This window comes from Aulonocara sp. 'chitande type north' Nkhata Bay, linkage group LG4 (assembly GCF_057382095.1).
Source record: "Aulonocara sp. 'chitande type north' Nkhata Bay isolate Kocher_YH1m ecotype deep benthic linkage group LG4, A_spYH_male_GT1.1, whole genome shotgun sequence".
Taxonomy (NCBI): domain Eukaryota; kingdom Metazoa; phylum Chordata; class Actinopteri; order Cichliformes; family Cichlidae; genus Aulonocara; species Aulonocara sp. 'chitande type north' Nkhata Bay.
Window position 1 is genome coordinate 20,402,000 of NC_141347.1, and position 16,262 is coordinate 20,418,261.

The 16,262-nt window shown below is 40.5% G+C and overlaps 1 protein-coding gene across 1 annotated transcript; it reads right to left on the reverse strand.

The window, feature by feature from the left end:
* Nucleotides 1–374: 374 nt before the first annotated feature.
* il12rb2l (interleukin 12 receptor, beta 2a, like) lies at nt 375–16,071 on the reverse strand. The gene is made up of 16 exons (XM_086288984.1): nt 15,929–16,071; nt 15,413–15,505; nt 9,702–9,849; nt 9,447–9,598; nt 9,165–9,298; nt 8,865–9,006; nt 8,403–8,479; nt 8,058–8,316; nt 7,751–7,942; nt 7,542–7,646; nt 7,305–7,448; nt 4,710–4,865; nt 4,486–4,546; nt 4,105–4,210; nt 3,042–3,359; nt 375–1,482 (listed from the first exon to the last, which is right to left on the reverse strand). Exons 2-16 carry the CDS (start codon nt 15,477–15,479, stop codon nt 1,219–1,221), a joined length of 2,325 nt encoding a protein of 774 aa, XP_086145110.1. The 5' UTR covers nt 15,480–15,505; nt 15,929–16,071; the 3' UTR covers nt 375–1,218.
* Nucleotides 16,072–16,262: the final 191 nt, after the last annotated feature.

Sequence of the window (16,262 nt, forward strand, 5' to 3'; positions counted from 1 at the left end):
CTCTCCACCCAACTCTGATCTTAAAACTGCAATCATAATCCAAAATATACTTTTAATCAATCAATCAATCAATCAATCAATCAATCAATCAATCTATCTATCTATCTATCTATCTATCTATCTATCTATCTATCTATCTATCTATCTATCTATCTATCTATCTATCTATCTATCTATCTATCTATCTATCTATCTATCTATCTATCTATAACAACCAACTTAACCATGTGTTACAATTATGGCCTTTTGGGTTTTGTTATTAAGTGTAATCTCTAATCATTACACCTAAATTGTGTGTTACACCATATTCCTCCAGCATGGTGTTGCTTAAACAGTCAATATTAGTAATTTAAATCAAATGTGATGGCTGTACATGTATTTGACAGACATTTTATTTATCAAAATATAAAGTATATTGTACAACAATGTAAAAAACTAAGAAAGATGTTAATATTTCCAACACACTCAAAATCATTTAAAAATCAAATTCAAAGGATTGTCATTTACCCCACAACCCAGATTGGATTGGAATAGAGTGGATGGATGGCATTTACAGAGCATGTGTGTGAGTAAATAGCAACAAATTCAGACTCTATTTCCAGTGACTTCATACAGGTCATGGATATGATAAAATTAGATCCAGTGTTACCTAAAGACGCTTTATGTGAAAAAACAAACAAACATCTGTTTAAAGCACAGTTTTATAATTGTACAGATAACTTTTATTTTTTATTGAGTTTCCTGAGATACTTTATAATACCATAAAGTGTTTTAGCAGGTGGTGTCAGTATAATTTGTCACTCTGTGCACTTTGATTAGGGTTAATATGCAGATTCGAAATAAACTATTGTAAACTACTGCACATCCTGCAAATGTTTCGACTCTTAAAAATACTGCTGTTGGTGTTGTCATAGTCAGGCTCAATGCTGGGCAAAGTGTGGGATGCAGAGCAAGTCGACTTTAACTGAAATAGAAAAAGTATCCAAAAAATAAACAATAAACATGATATGATTAGATGGAACAAACTAATGCAAAAGCTGAAAACTGTGACAGAGAGAGACATAAAATCAGCTTCAGCAGACAAATTTTTCCAGTGACCCAAATGCTCTGCAGGCATCTCAAGAAAAAGGCTATCCAGAGGTTTCCCATCTTAAACAATCGTATATTAAACAAACAAACAAACAACGTGCCAGATGAGGTGTGGCGATATAGCCAATGTTAGAGTACTTCCAAAGGAGAGGGCATGAAGTGTTTCTCATAGCCGGATGTAAACTGTTCTTCCTCTGATGAGCTACAGAAATCCCCTGTCTCCTCATAGGGATCATCCATTTTGTTGTACACCTCTCTTCCACCCTCCCTCTGATCATCTGGGCTCTCCATCTCCGAGGACTCATCTCCCACCACTGGCCCTGTTAATCCCTCAGAGTTCTTGGGCTGTGTCTCACTGACGGGAATGCAGATAAAGTCCAAGGACTCATTAAACTACAGAGAGAGAGAAAAAAGGATTTGAATAAATAAGGGAGCCTTTAGTTGCAAAGTGTATATAAGACTGGCAGAATTATGACATCATAGTGGAATAAAAAACAAAAACTAAACATGATATGGTCGTATACTAATGCAAAAGCTGCAAATCATGACAGAGTTAGACTACAGGCCATTACAAACCAAGCACACAAAATTCTGAATTTTTGTGATCTGAACTTGTCATCTAATGTATACAAACACCAAAAGTGATGCATTTTGGGAGAAAATCTGCCCTCAAAAAGCACACAGTGAAAAAAATGAAGTTGACATCAAGCAATCAGGATGTTTCTAAACTAGAAAAGTAAGAAACTGAGATCCTGGGTCCACCCAATTCTCACGAGAAGGAAGCAGCAGAGAGAATTTCCTGGTTTAATCCAGGACTTGAAGCTGTATCACAGCTGCTTGATGAGAAAGAGTACCGGGCTGTGGTCGACTCCTTTGTCACGTGGTGTGAGCAGAATCATCTGCAGCTCAACGTGGCAAAGACCAAGGAACTGATCGTGGACTTCAGGAAGACCAGGAAACACTTGACCCCTGTTTCAATCCAGGGGGTCAGTGTTGACATTGTGGAGGACTATAAATACCTTGGAGTACACATTGACAATAAACTGGACTGGGCTAAAAACACCACAGCACTTTACAGGAAGGGCCAGAGTCGTCTCTATTTTTTGAGGCGACTGAGGTCCTTCAACATCTGCCAGAAAATGCTCAGGATTTTCTATGAGTCTGTTGTGGCCAGTGCGATCCTCTATGCTGTTGCATGCTGGGGGAGCAGGCTGAGGGTCGCAGATGCCAACAGACTTAATAAACTGATCCGTAAGGCCAGTAATGTTGTGGGGATGGAGCTGGACTCCCTCAAGGTGGTGTCGGAGAGGCGGATGCTGTCCAAGATAAAGACAATGTTGGATAACACCTCCCACCCACTCCATGACATGTTGGTCAGTCACAGGAGCTCGTTCAGTGAGAGACTGAGATTACCGAAAAGCACCACTGAACGACACAGGAAATCATTCCTGCCTGTGGCCATCTCCCTGTACAACGCATCCACTTAACACACTGTTTGCTGCTACAACTACACATGTTTCTTTTCCAGCTATTTATTTATGAGTGACTTATGTATGTATGTATGTATATGTATATATTGTACTATTCTTAGTTAGCGTATTGTCTGTCTTGTCTTAATGTTGGCTTATAATGGAGCACTGTAACAAAAAATAATTTCCCCCAGGGATCAATAAAGTATTCTGATTCTGATTCTTTCGTACATATTCCAGGTTGTCAGCGGGGCAGTTTGAGCTCTTGCTGGCAGAGTTGGGAGCACATCCGATGACGCAAAGAAATAATTTCAGTGAGCTGACTGACCTGGACCAGTGCTTAGCTGTATGTCTGAGGTAAAATAGTATTACTTTACTATTTGTATACTGGCTCTTTTTAAATAAAGTCAATAAATAACAACAAAGAAAGAAAAAAATGAGAATAATGTCTCTGATCAGGTGTGAGGCTTTGATAAAACTTACTTCTAAAGGAGAGGGCATGAAGTGTTGCTCGTAACCAGACGTGAACTGTTCTTCCTCTGATGAGCTGCCACTCGTTTCCTCATCGGAATCAACCATTTTGCTGTAGGGCTCTTTTCCATATCTGCGGTCCAACCTTCCAGTCTCCTCTCGGACAGCATCCTCCCTCTGATCATCTTGTGAAAACTTGTCTCCTGTCACTGGTCCTACTAATCCATCAGGGTTTAAATTTGGGGACTTTATTTTTACAACTTCGAGCACAGAGATCTTGGGCTGTGGCTCACAGACGGGAATGCATATCCAGCCCAAAGGATCATTAAACTACAGAGAGACAGAAAAAACAAAAAACAATTTCTTGATTATCATTGAGCCAAGTTTATATATCAGTGACCTGTATGCATCAACTGGTATTGGTCTTGATTTAGCTTATTTTTTGTCATTAGTAGCCTTGGGATTGTTTTGGAGCCAGACCAGGACACCATGAGCTCCTCTGTATAGTAAATTATGCTCCAAACTGGGTCATGCAACAGGGCAATGATTCGAAGCAGAGCAGCAAATCTGCAACCAAATGGCTAAAAAAGGAAAGACTCAGCATGTTGCAGTGGCTAAACCTGATTGAAATGCTTTGGTGGGAACTTAAGAGATCTGCGTTTAAAAAAAAATTCCCACAAACCTCAACCAACTGAAGCGACGTTCCCCCACAACACTGTGAGATGCTGATAGCCATACAGGAAACAATCAGTTTAAGTTGTTGCTAAATGTGGCTCTACAAGCTGCTGAATGATGATGTCTACTTAGTTTTCCATGGGATTGCATACAGTCCTGTGACAACTTTCTTTTTCACATCACAGAATGACTGCTGTTGTTTCTGTAATACAGATCTATAAAGAGCCATTTTGTTAATTACTTACAATACCAGAAAGTATCTTTTAAAGGATTTTTGAAACCATTATTAAAGTTGTTTTTTTATATAACTTAAGGCTTTTACTATAACAAATACAGTAAAAAAAATTAAGACTTTTAGGAGTCTATAGAAACCTCGCAGTTACGTTTCATTCAGTCTAACCTGATGCTTCATCTGTTTAAAGATGTGACTGTTGCGGGGATCAGGCACTTTCTCATAGGTGCACGAAGATATCAGTGGACATGCTTTGATTGGTCCTGGACAAACGCTGCCAGAGACAAGACAGTAAACAGCAAATATGTTAGACTGGGAGATCACCTCATAAAAAAGTAGAAGTAACTATGTTCATAAAGACAAAACTGGAGGGAGTTTGAATTTAATATGTTTTGTGTCCTTGGTATACTGTGATATTTTTTTTTTACTATATTTCTCATGTTATTCAACATTTATTCAGAATATAAAAGTATTTGTTAACAGTACGTAACACAATTGTGATGTGCTTCAAATATGATGTCAGAGATAAGTTTAAGATGAGCGTCTCACCTGAGTAAAATACAACACACACAAAGGAGCACAACAACAGACAGAACTGGTATCAATAACCCTAAAAAAAGAGGGAGAAGCGATCATTGTGAGAGAAATAATAAATAGTTCATATCTTATAACACTGCACAATCCATTACACCCTAAGTTAGTTACATCCAGCAAGAAAAATAAAGAAAAATCAACAACAACTTCAAACATAACGTCAAACCCATCCTACCTACCATACATATCTTGCTGGTGGTTTATTTTGAATGTTTCAGTGGCATTCGCTTCACGTCCAAATTCAGTAATAGCTCTCATCCACACCTCATAGTCGCCTGGACTGAGATCACGGAGCGTGAAGGGCTGATGATCATTGGAAGCATTTACATTGAACACTGAAAGAGAGAAAATGTCTGGAGTGAGGTTACGTGTGTAATCAAAGTTATTGAGTCTTTATTTATCAAATATGTCAGAGCAGGAAGTCACTAATCAGGTGTTAATCATTAATAATGCACGTATGTCAGACAGATGAAATTAGTAGGATTATACTACTGTAAAATCATCACCTATGATGAAATGACTAAAGCACAAAGGCATTAGGCTACTATGATTACAAAAATAAAGAAAAACACTGAAAGTAAACTAAGAACTCTAAACTATAATCAAAAACTGAAAATTCTAATTATTAGACCAGAGTTTATATTCCAAAAAATCCTAAATCAGAGGTCCAATACTACAAACCACGGCACATTCCTGTCATGCGTTCATGCTGCGGGTGTCAATAAAGTTGGGCTGTGAAAGTTCTTGCAAATATGGCAGAAAAGAAGTGAGGCAGTGGTAAGTTGCCATTGCTTGCTTGAAAAGGTGGGCTGGGACACAGTTCATCTGGACTCGAGCACAGTGCAAATCTAGTAGCATTCCTATCTGCACCCCACACCTGCCCCCATAAAAATCACTGGGTTCAGTAGTACAGGGTGGGCCATTTAAATGGATACATCGTAATAACATGGGAATGGTTGGTGATATTAAAGTCCTGCTTGTGGTACATTAGTATATGTGAGGGGGCAAACTCCTTAAGATGGGTGGTGACCATGGTGGCCATTTAGAAGTCGGCCATCTTGGATACTACTTTTGTTTTTTCAATAGGAAGAGGGCCATGTGACACATCAAACTTATTGGTAATGTCACAAGAAAAATGGTGTGCTTGGTTTCAACGTAACTTTATTCTTTCATGAGTTATTTGCAAGTTTCTCTTTGCCATTGACATGTCAAAGAGGTTAACACATGAGGAGCAGATCGAAATTGTGTTCAAACTGGTTCAGTGTTGGATTTGCCAAAATGTGGACGCAAGAAAACTGTCACTAATGAAGAAACATCAGTGGCTGTCCTAGCTTCATTCAGCAAGAGCCCACAGCGTAGCACTCGCCGCATGTCACTGGAGAGTGGCATTAGTCGAACATCCCTTCGGCGGATATTAGCTACTCACAAATGGCACCCTTACAAACTCCAGCTACTGCAGCATCTCAACGAGGATGACCCAGATCGGCGCACAGAATTTGCAGAATGGGCAAAACAAAAATTGGAACAGGACCCTCAGTTCATGCAGAAGATTTTGTTCAGTGATGAGGCAAACTTTTATGTGAATGGTGAAGTTAACTAACAAAACCACCGCTATTGGTCTGACACTAACCCACATTGGATGGATCCCTCCAAGACTGTTGGAACAACAAAAGTGATGGTTTGGTGTGGTATATGGGGTAAAACGATAGTGGGTCCATTCTTCATCAATGGAGACCTCAAGGCCACTGGATATTTGAAACTGCTACATGATGATGTGCTTCCCTCTTTATGCACTGAAGCTGGCACGTTCCCTGAGTTTTTTCAGCAAGATGGTGCACCACCACATTATGGGTGCCACAAAATGCACAGAATCATGAGCTCCTTGGGTTCTGCAAAAGCTTTATCTAAGAGTAAAAAAGTATTTGTGACGCTAAAGGAAACTTCAGTGAATTAGCCCAGACAGTTAAACACAATGTGAGTGCAAGCCTGCAGGGGAGAGGGGATGGAGGGAAGTTCTTCTCGAGTATGGTACATGTCAATTGAACCTATCGTTCACACCCTAAGACAATGTACAGTCAGAAGCACAATCCAAGTGGCTGGGATACAGTGCAGGAACATCTGGGTCACGTAAGTATTAGTCCACACGTCTCAGTGGGACACACCTCTGAAAGTGGAACAACAGGGCTAAGGTCTTGTGGGACTTCCAACAGCTGTTGGCCAACCAACCAGACACTGTGGTGGTTGACAAGCATCAGGGGACTGCAGCTGTGATAGATGACGTGATCCCAGCTGATAGCAATGCTAGAAAAAAGAAAAGGAGCACAAGACGACTGCTATGTACTAGTGGCTGAAGGAATAGGCGTGGAAGTCCAAAGTGGACCCAGTGGTTGTTGGGACCGTTAGGGGGTGTAAACTGAGAGAGTGGCCTTAGCAGATTCGGGGAATGTCCTGGGAAGAGTTAAGATACTGTGCGGAGCCCTCAAAATCCCAGACCTCTGGTACAAGACCTGAGCTTAAGGCAGAAATAATACATCAGGAACACATTTAAAACACAAAGCCAAGTCCTATATTATGCTATATAGGACTAATTCTGAGATGTTTGATAAATACAACCCAGAAAAATCTTTATCCTGTTTTCTGTCTTTTTTCCCTTCATATGTAATGTGCTTTATATTTTAAGCATGCATGCTATCTTCTTTACTAACTATGAACAGTTAGCTTTGCAAAAATCAGCCAGAAATAACTGAACTGTAACATAGTTTGCTGCTATATACCTTTTTGCGTATCCAACCATTTGTATCCAATTTCGTAGCACCAGATCCGGGCAGTCTGCTCGGAGAGAGGAATGGCTTTCCAGTGAAGAGTCACCTCAGTCTCAGTGAGAGTTTCCACCTTAAATGACGGCACTGCTAACAGAGCTGATTAAGAAAAAAAGAAAAAAATTATTATGATGAGAGAAAAGAGGCTACAGTGGCCTGAAACCATCAAAGGAACAAAGCAGAGAGCGCCACCTTTCTGACGAGAATATCCAATCTCTGTGAAGAGATGGAGGACTTCCTTGCGGTTCAATACCTTGAACACCGACACTTGGTATGCTTTGTACTCCTGAAACTGACCTGTAGGTGGAGACATACAACACACAACAGGGTTCAAAATGCAATCAACAGTTATCATAACAACAACAACTCTTTTAATTAATGAGGTTTGACACATTACAGACCTTTAAAAAATGTTCCGTTCTGGCTTTTTTTCACTCTTATCCAGTCAAACTCTCGGCCAGGTGGAGATCCTGCCTGTTTATATTGCACCACGTATTCTTCTAGCTCGGAGACGTCAGACGGTGGGTCCCAGGACACGCTGAGGTTCTCTTTATTCATCTCGAGGTTAACTTTTAGAACATTTTCTTCTTTACCTTAACAAGAGACCAGTGCTTAAGGTTAAATGTATCCCCTATCGGAGATGGTTAGATGCCGCTAGGGGCTTCAAAGCGTCCTGTAGTTTTTATGAAAGTCTGCACAGTCTCTTACCTGTTGTTGATATATTCAGAAACGATTCCTTTGTGGCACCTTTAGAACTGTAGGCGATTATGCTGACTGATGACACATCCTTCAGAGTGGCGTTGAGGAACCATTTTGTGGTACCGTTGCTGCACAATTGCTCCACAATTTCATGCACGTACTGCCTGTTTGGCTCGGCCGTGGACATCTGCAATTTAGAGCCGTTGCTGTAGAAAACTGTGAGGTTATATCCACGAATGAACCCACGTGCCTGAGAATCAGAGAGACTCTGGAGGGAATGGAGAAAAGGCGAGGAGAGTGAGGGATGAGTTGGCTCGTGGTGAGACAGAGTGAGCGAGTTAGTTCTCAGCCTACCTTCCAAGTCAGAAAACAGTCAGAGCTTAGAGGGGAAATACCGCAGTCCCTCCATAAATCCACTTCTCCAACAGGGACTGAGTGGCATTGCAAGAAAGAGACAAAGCCAGGGAGATAAGGCAACATTTTCCTTCTAGCTGCACGAAAGACATGCCACTAAAACAGCTAAGAGAACAGTTACAGTTTAATGCAAAACTACAGTAATCAGCTACAATTCAAGTGGCTTCCCAATTCTGATGTAATATGTGAAAGAATGTTAAAGAGGTTTTTTTTAACAAAAAAACAAAAAAACCCAGAGAAACATGAACCTTTTTTGAATTGTTCTTAAATGCTAAACTTGGGAAAGTGATGCAATCCTCGTGACATTTCTTAGGTTCCACTAAAGGTGCCATAAAGATCTAAGTTATTATTATTATTATTATTTTTATCATCATTATTATTACTCCAAATGAGGACTCTCACCTGACTCTGAGCTCCTAACGCTATGGATCTTACTCCAGTCGCTCATTAATCCTATACCACAGTCACAACGAACTTGGAATTCATAAACCGTAAAAAGGTCCGGTTCCTCCACTGCGTAGGTGCTATGTACTTCATCCTCAAACTGCACAAGAGGAAAAAAACAAGCTTGAGCATAATTTCACTGGATGACACTTTTGTCTCTCAAACTATACAATTTAACTTGCCTAATAAGCTTTTTTAAGGACTTTATTTCATGTATTCATTTGTTAATGGGGAAGAAAACCCCTAAACGCACTACACCTTTGGCCAGTCTGTTTCTCCCTTAGTCCGATATCGAATGTGACAGCGTCCAGAAGACTCTATGCAGGAAGTGTTCCACAAAAACTCCAACGGTTCCGGTTCGGCTGTAATGTCTTTAGGTGGGGGTGGCTTGGCTAGCAGTGAAAAAAAAAGTTTCATCTTTAATATTACTTAAATGAAAATCAATCATTTGAAGATAAACATCAAAAAATTTTCGGTATTAGGAACTGATCATTATTACTGCCGTTTGTGGTGGCGTTTGTATTTGTGGGACTGACTCACTGATTCCTTCGACGTTAAAGACGACCGGCTGAGATTTGTTGGAGCCATTCTGGTTAACGGCCTCGACCCAAACCCGAAGTTCTCCTCCACCGGAGAAGTCCTCTCGAGGAATGCGACCGTCTAAACTGGTCCCACCTTTCACATGGCTGTCGCTGAAAGAAAAGACCAGACGAGACATGACACCAGGAGAAGTTCAAGACAAATTCAGGGGGCATTTCTTATTGTTTACAGCTGTAAAAAATGGGTTTTATTTACTGGTTATGAGCTGGCTCCCAGTGCAGGGTGTAGTTAGTGGGGATCTTAGGGTCTGACTTTGGATCCCAGGTGCACTGTATGTCCACATGGCAGCTTGTCTCGTCACATGGTCTAAAGCACTCAAGATCAGAGGGAGGAGCTGGCGGATCTGAAAAAACACAAAGGACAAACACAAGTCATCGTTACCAATCTGGGTTTTGTTTGTAGTTTTTCTTCCTGTTTTATTTTCAGACCCACTTTCATTATGTTTTATGTTTCACGTGAGTTCATATCTGCTTTTTTGTTTCACCCGCTTCCCTTTGTGTGTTTAGGATGCTTTTGTTCTTGCCCGTGAGAGATAGAAGGAGGATATCCCTCCTTTGAGCTCCAAAGAGGAGAAGTCCAAAGAGGCAAACCTCTCACTGTTCTCTTCCTGCCATTAATGCTTCCTCACTCCTACTGTTTCCTCTGTCTTTCCTCTTCCTTTTCCCCATTCCTTCCTTTTCCATATTCCTTTTCCTCATGTTTGTCTCTTGCTCAATAAAAACAGTTCTTAGTTTGTACACCCTGAACTCCTTTCTCTACGTCTTCCTCTCGTGTTCCATCAGGCCAAGATGCAAGTAAAGGTGATGAGAAAAAGGCATGCTCACTCATATACAGTCATTTTACAGTGAAATCAAGCCCACACACCTACAAATAATGATTTAGAAAGTGTCTCTGTAATAAACTAAATACATGGTTTTTCTGACAGCTGTCTAGTTTGCATTAGATTATGATTTGAAGTTCCGCTTTCCATTAAAGACAGCTGCTGCATTATTAGCCTATGCCCATCCGCTGAACCATGATTCCACACCCTCCCAAATCTGTCAACACAAAGTAGGGGGGACACATGGGCAGACGATCTTTCAAGGCACAGGCATAGAGTCCATGGGGCACTCAGGGAACACATCGCCCCAATGAAAGAAGCAGAGGGATTACTCCTATAAACCTCAGAGGCAGGTCTTTTTCCAACAGTGGGACTTTTTTTAAATTAAAAAAAAACTATATCAGATATGAGTTTGTACAGTTTATACATGAAATCTTTTGTGCCAATTTAGTGAATGTCTATGTTGTGCACACACATCCCATGGAGGAGCCACGAAATAAAATGAAGAGAAGGTTTGGTGTCAGTATTTTTATTTTTTTTTAACTCACGCAGCTTTCAGCGACTTTCTCGCCACAGCACGTAGTTCCTAATGTTTTGAGTTGGCAGAGTCATCACACACCAAAGGGATCTGTGTCTTCGACTGGACTTGAACTGTTAACCTTTTGCTTGCCAAGCAAACGTTTTAACCACTACACTAAAGACGCCAAAAGCATCAGTCCCAGCAGACAGGCCCAGGTAGTCCCACTGTGGGCAGGTCTGGGTGAACCGTGGGAAGGTGTAGGAACGGTAAAGCCACACTTAGTCCACATGAACCCGTAAGGGGGTGGGTGGGGCTTATACCGACAAGGCAGGGAGAACATTACATTACATTTCAGATTACTTTAGCTGACTGCCAACTGTGGGCTGCCAAACAGGGGTCATGTTTACAAGGATTACGATCCACTTTTTAAGCCCAGGTTTAGAAGTACTGTTGCTACTTGGATAACTGACAAGGAAATTCTCTATAACCACAGGCTTTGTGAAAAGTTCTGAATGTGCAGAAAGTCTTGAACATGAGGTGAATATGAGCAGAAACACATATTTCTAATATTGAATAACATAATTAATCCCTGACATGAAGGGGTGACATATTTAAGCATTTTATACTCTGATTTTCTGCGGATCTGAACTAAACACTAAAGAGGACAGAAAATAAAATACATTCGTATCCATGTTGAGCCCTCAGTGTCAGGGATAATACTAGAACAGCGGCCCCCAACCTTTTTTGCGCCATTGACCGGTTTATGTCCGACAATACTTTCACGGACCGTTCTTTATGGTGTTTTGGATAAATACAACAAAATAAAACCAGCACCGGTACCAAAAAAAGAAGATTTATTCATAACACACAGGAAAAGACCCAGGGAAACCGAGTTAACGATAAAAACGATAAAAAACAACGCTAAAAACCGATAAAAACTCTGGAAACCATAAATTTTACACCCGAGCCTCAACTCTCGTGGCCCGGTACCAAACGACCGTGGCCCGAGGGTTGGGGACCGCTGTACTAGCTGACAAAGGTCAAAAGTCTGTTTCAATTATAAACTCAGAGGCCACTTGATTAGTTAAACTGTTACATGCTTCTTGTTAACACAAACATCAAATCACATAGAAAATCAGCATCCTCTGATCCGGGATGACCGGATGCTAATGCTCAGTTCAAACTGAGCATTAGCATGAAGGAGAAATGTTATTGCAGTGACTTTCAATGTGGCTGTTGGTGCCAGATGGGCTGGTGTGGCTGTTTGTCAAACTGCCATGCCTGTCATCTAAGATAGGAAACTGAGGTCAAAATTCACACAGGCTTACCAGAATTGGGTAATAGAGGAGTTTCTGCTTCCTCATTCAGATGGCAGGCTCAGAATTTGGCATACAAAAGCATGGATTCATCCAGGGTTGTATCATCAGTTCAGGTTGCTGGTTGTGTAATAATGTGGGGGAAATTCTCTTAGCAGTCTTTGGGCCAGCCTACCTGAGTATTGTTTCTGCCCATCCCTTTATGACTACAGTGTACCCAGAGTCAGGTGGTTGCTTCCAGCACGATAAAACACCACATCACAAACCTCAGATTGGTTTCCTGAACATGACAAATAGTTCACTACACTCAAATGACCTCCACAGTCACCAGATCTGAATCTGGATGTGCGACAGACAAATCTGCAGCCATTGTAGCAATATGGACAAAATCTGTGAGGAATGTTTCCGGCAACTTGTTGAATCTTTGCAAGAAGAATAAAGGCAGACTTTGATCCAACCCACTACTAGCAAGGTGTGCTTAACGAAGTGGCAGGTGAGGTCCACTCAGTGCCTGATTTGTGTGTTTTCCATTACTTTAACTAGATCTTTTTAACATAAAGTGATGTAGAAAAGTATCAAACATTTCTAAAAATACGAACAAAGTACAGGAAATTCGGCCAGTGATGCACAAAATCTTTCCCAGATGTGTTCCACAACTTGTCCTTTCAATACTGCTCAACCAAAAACCTACGCTGATGCAACACAGCAGCACGCTGAATATAAAAACTCCCAGCTCACAGAATGCAGGAAGACAGAGGAGAGATGAAGTACAGAAAAAATAAACTGCAATGAGTTCCCACCTCGTTGTCCATCTAATCAGCCTGCACTCATCCACTTCAAGATCCCACATTACTTAAACCACACCATGCACTCTCCCTTCTCCAAAATCCAGCCTTAGCTCCCTTCTCTAGTCACTTTCTGGCAGTTCTGTCAAACCTCTCTCTCTTGCTACACCAGTCACCTTCACTGCTGCTAAAACCCAAACACACTAACAGCACGAGTATTTATTTAATATATTTAATGTGGTTCTGCGTCTTGCTAGTGGGGGCTAATTTATCTTTTTATAACAGCTTTACTGTTAAAAAGCTCCAGATGTGTTTTAAATCAGCTCCTTTGTCTCATTTCCTAGGAAATAAAACTAATGAAACAAAAGACAAAGAAAGGAAAGTGACAAAACGTCTGCAATAAAACTATATTTGGTAATATCCCCACGAGTCACAGTAAAGCAAACTGACCCTGTGTGACAGACTGCCAAGCTACAATGACTCACAAACTCAGACACATGTAATGAGTGAAGAAATAAGAGTGAACACGACTGATTTACCGTCAGTTCCAACCATATTCTCCACATTTATTATCATTTAATAAGATTGCATAAGTTAAGGCTTTTAGCAAAGGTGACTATAATTGTTATAAAATGATACAGGAAGTGAGAGATGATGAAGAAAAGGGGGAGAAAGCAATAGATCTAACACTGTTCTCAACCACAAGAAAAAAAATGTGCGCGCATCCGTCTATCTGTGCGCACACACACACGCATACCTTTGATTTTACTCATCGCAAGATTGCCACCTTTACACGTTTCTTGTAAGCCTCTACACTTTTAGCAGTAACCCATTCAATATATGCCGACTACTGCAGGAAAGCAGATTGCAGAACAGGAAATGAGCAGTTTGTGCAGTTTGGATCCAAAACAAGTGTAGTCTAGTCAATTATGACCACTTCTCTTTAAAAACAGCACAAACAATGAGGAAAGACTGATAGGTGTGATAGATGGGCCACCAAATAAATAAATAGTGAGAATAAATAGTAAAAATGTGTTGAGATTGATGTAGTGTCCTCAGCTTCAGGAAAATGTGATGCACATAAAGCTCCCAACTAACATTTTCTGTTATTGTACAGGTCAGTCCTTTACTAAGAACTAAAATACTCATTCATTTATGGATAGCATTTGCATGTGCCTAGTTGAAAAGTGGAAAATAATGTGAAAATTAAGCTTTAATATACTTGGTCTGCTCTTGGTTAGTCTGCAACCATTCCCTTGTACTGTGCAAAAGTCTTGAGCTACCCTCTTTTCTTTGTATGTTGCATCTGGGGAGCCAGACTGTTTTGTAACCTTTGAAAGTGGTCTAGTTCTCTTGGAACATGTTTCTTTCTTTGGTTGTTTGTTCCTTTTTTCACTCAGGAATGTCCACACACTATTTTTAGGGCCACTTAACACTGACCAAAGAATCATTCAAGCATAAAAAGGGATCAAAGTCAAAGGACGAACCAGTGTTGTGCCTACATAAAACACAGAACTGAGCAAAAACCCATTTTTTATTGTATTTAGCCACTTTTTTACAAGCAGCCTGTCTAATAAACAAATAATTTGCTTGTATTTCTTTAGTTAAATCTAAGAAAAATATCAAATATAACCTAGTTTGACAGGCATAAAATAGGATTTTTGTAAGATGATTCCAAAAGAGCTTTTAGCTGAAAACATGGCATATTTAGGCATAGTGTGCAGTGTGTCCTAAAACAAATTTGAGGAAGCTACAGCTACAAAACTACAAAAGAAGAACTGTCAAGCCTAAAAAACTCTCTACAGCAGACGGACACTACTGGAAACTCACGTTCTCAAAAACAGGAAAAAATGTGACCAGAACAAACAAAATGACCTGAGAGATGCATCTGACCCTTCAGGTGATTCATCTACTGTTCACTGAAGCATTATCAGAAATGGTCTCAGTGGAAGAATGGCTGAAAATTCTCAATAAGGGTGAAACAGGGAGAAAAAGCTGAGGGATGCCAAATTACACCAGAACTGGACTGAAAATCAGTGGGAATGATGGGGTGATGATTCTAATCTTAAAATGTATAGAGAAGGTCAGGACAGCGGTACCACAGTGAGTGTCTACAAGTTTAAGTTTAAGATTTTAAACCAAAGTATTACTAAACAAAGAAAGCAGTACAAAGAAGGAATTTCTAAAGCATTAGAGAACAGGAAAAACAAATCATTTAGGGGTTATGATAAAGCAAAACCTCTCAAAGTACAGAATTAATCAAATAATCAGTAAACATGACTGTAAAGAAAACAGCACTGCAGATAGCATGGCATTTAAGTGGGTTAGTGTAACAGGGTGTTAAAGTGTTGTGGTTATTACAGTTGATAAAGTTGTGGGGTACAAGGCGACAACACTTCCCTTTGAATGCAGGCGCAAGTACTTTTTATGAGTATTTGTGCACAAGCGCTTTTGAACAGGCCTACCTGCTGCAGCAGCAGAGACACTGGTCACCAAGATGGACAGAAGCCACCTTGTTATAGGTCTGGCCATCACATTTAGACAAGGGCATCTAGTGCCTGCGAAAAGCCCAAATTCATCAGGAACTCTCACATACAAAATAACAACAACAACAATAATAATCAATCACAAGACATAGTCAAAAACTCTGTTGGTCTTACAGAAAGAGTTCACGCATTGACCTGTAGCTGCAACATGTGGGGTAACTACATCCGTATCACAAATACAACATCTGGCATAAATAGCCCAACTGCATACAGACTGACAGTTTCAGACTTCCTCTTGGGTGCAGTGGAGCGTAAAGTCATTTGGTGATTAACAAAAATAGGCGTATTACCAGATAGGAGGGAGCAGCTTTGTGATAAGTACCGAATTACCAGACACTCGGCATTTTATTCAGTCTCAAATTCTATTAAACCTTAATTATGATCTCTTTTTTTTCTAAGTAAATATTAAGTATTATTAGGGTACAAATGATTTACCTCCGGGTGAGACACGCTGAGATGTGAGCCGCCCATGCTCTGCAGGAACACGCAGCTTTTGTTTTAACTGAGAAACTTGCTGTGAAGTTCAGAAATGTCTCCTCTCCGCAGTTACCGATTCGCTCCACCCAGTTGCTGGAATTGCCAGTGACGTCAACTCACCCGCGCGTGCTCGCCGGCAGCTAGTCGTGTCAGTTCTTCCCACACACTAACTCGCTGCAGGTCCCGAAACGTGTCTGTCGTAGCTACCCTGTATTTTTTATTTTTTTGTTTTTTAATTACGCAAACGCTTTTCATAAGTTCAAGAAAAGAAAGAGAGATATCACGTGACAAA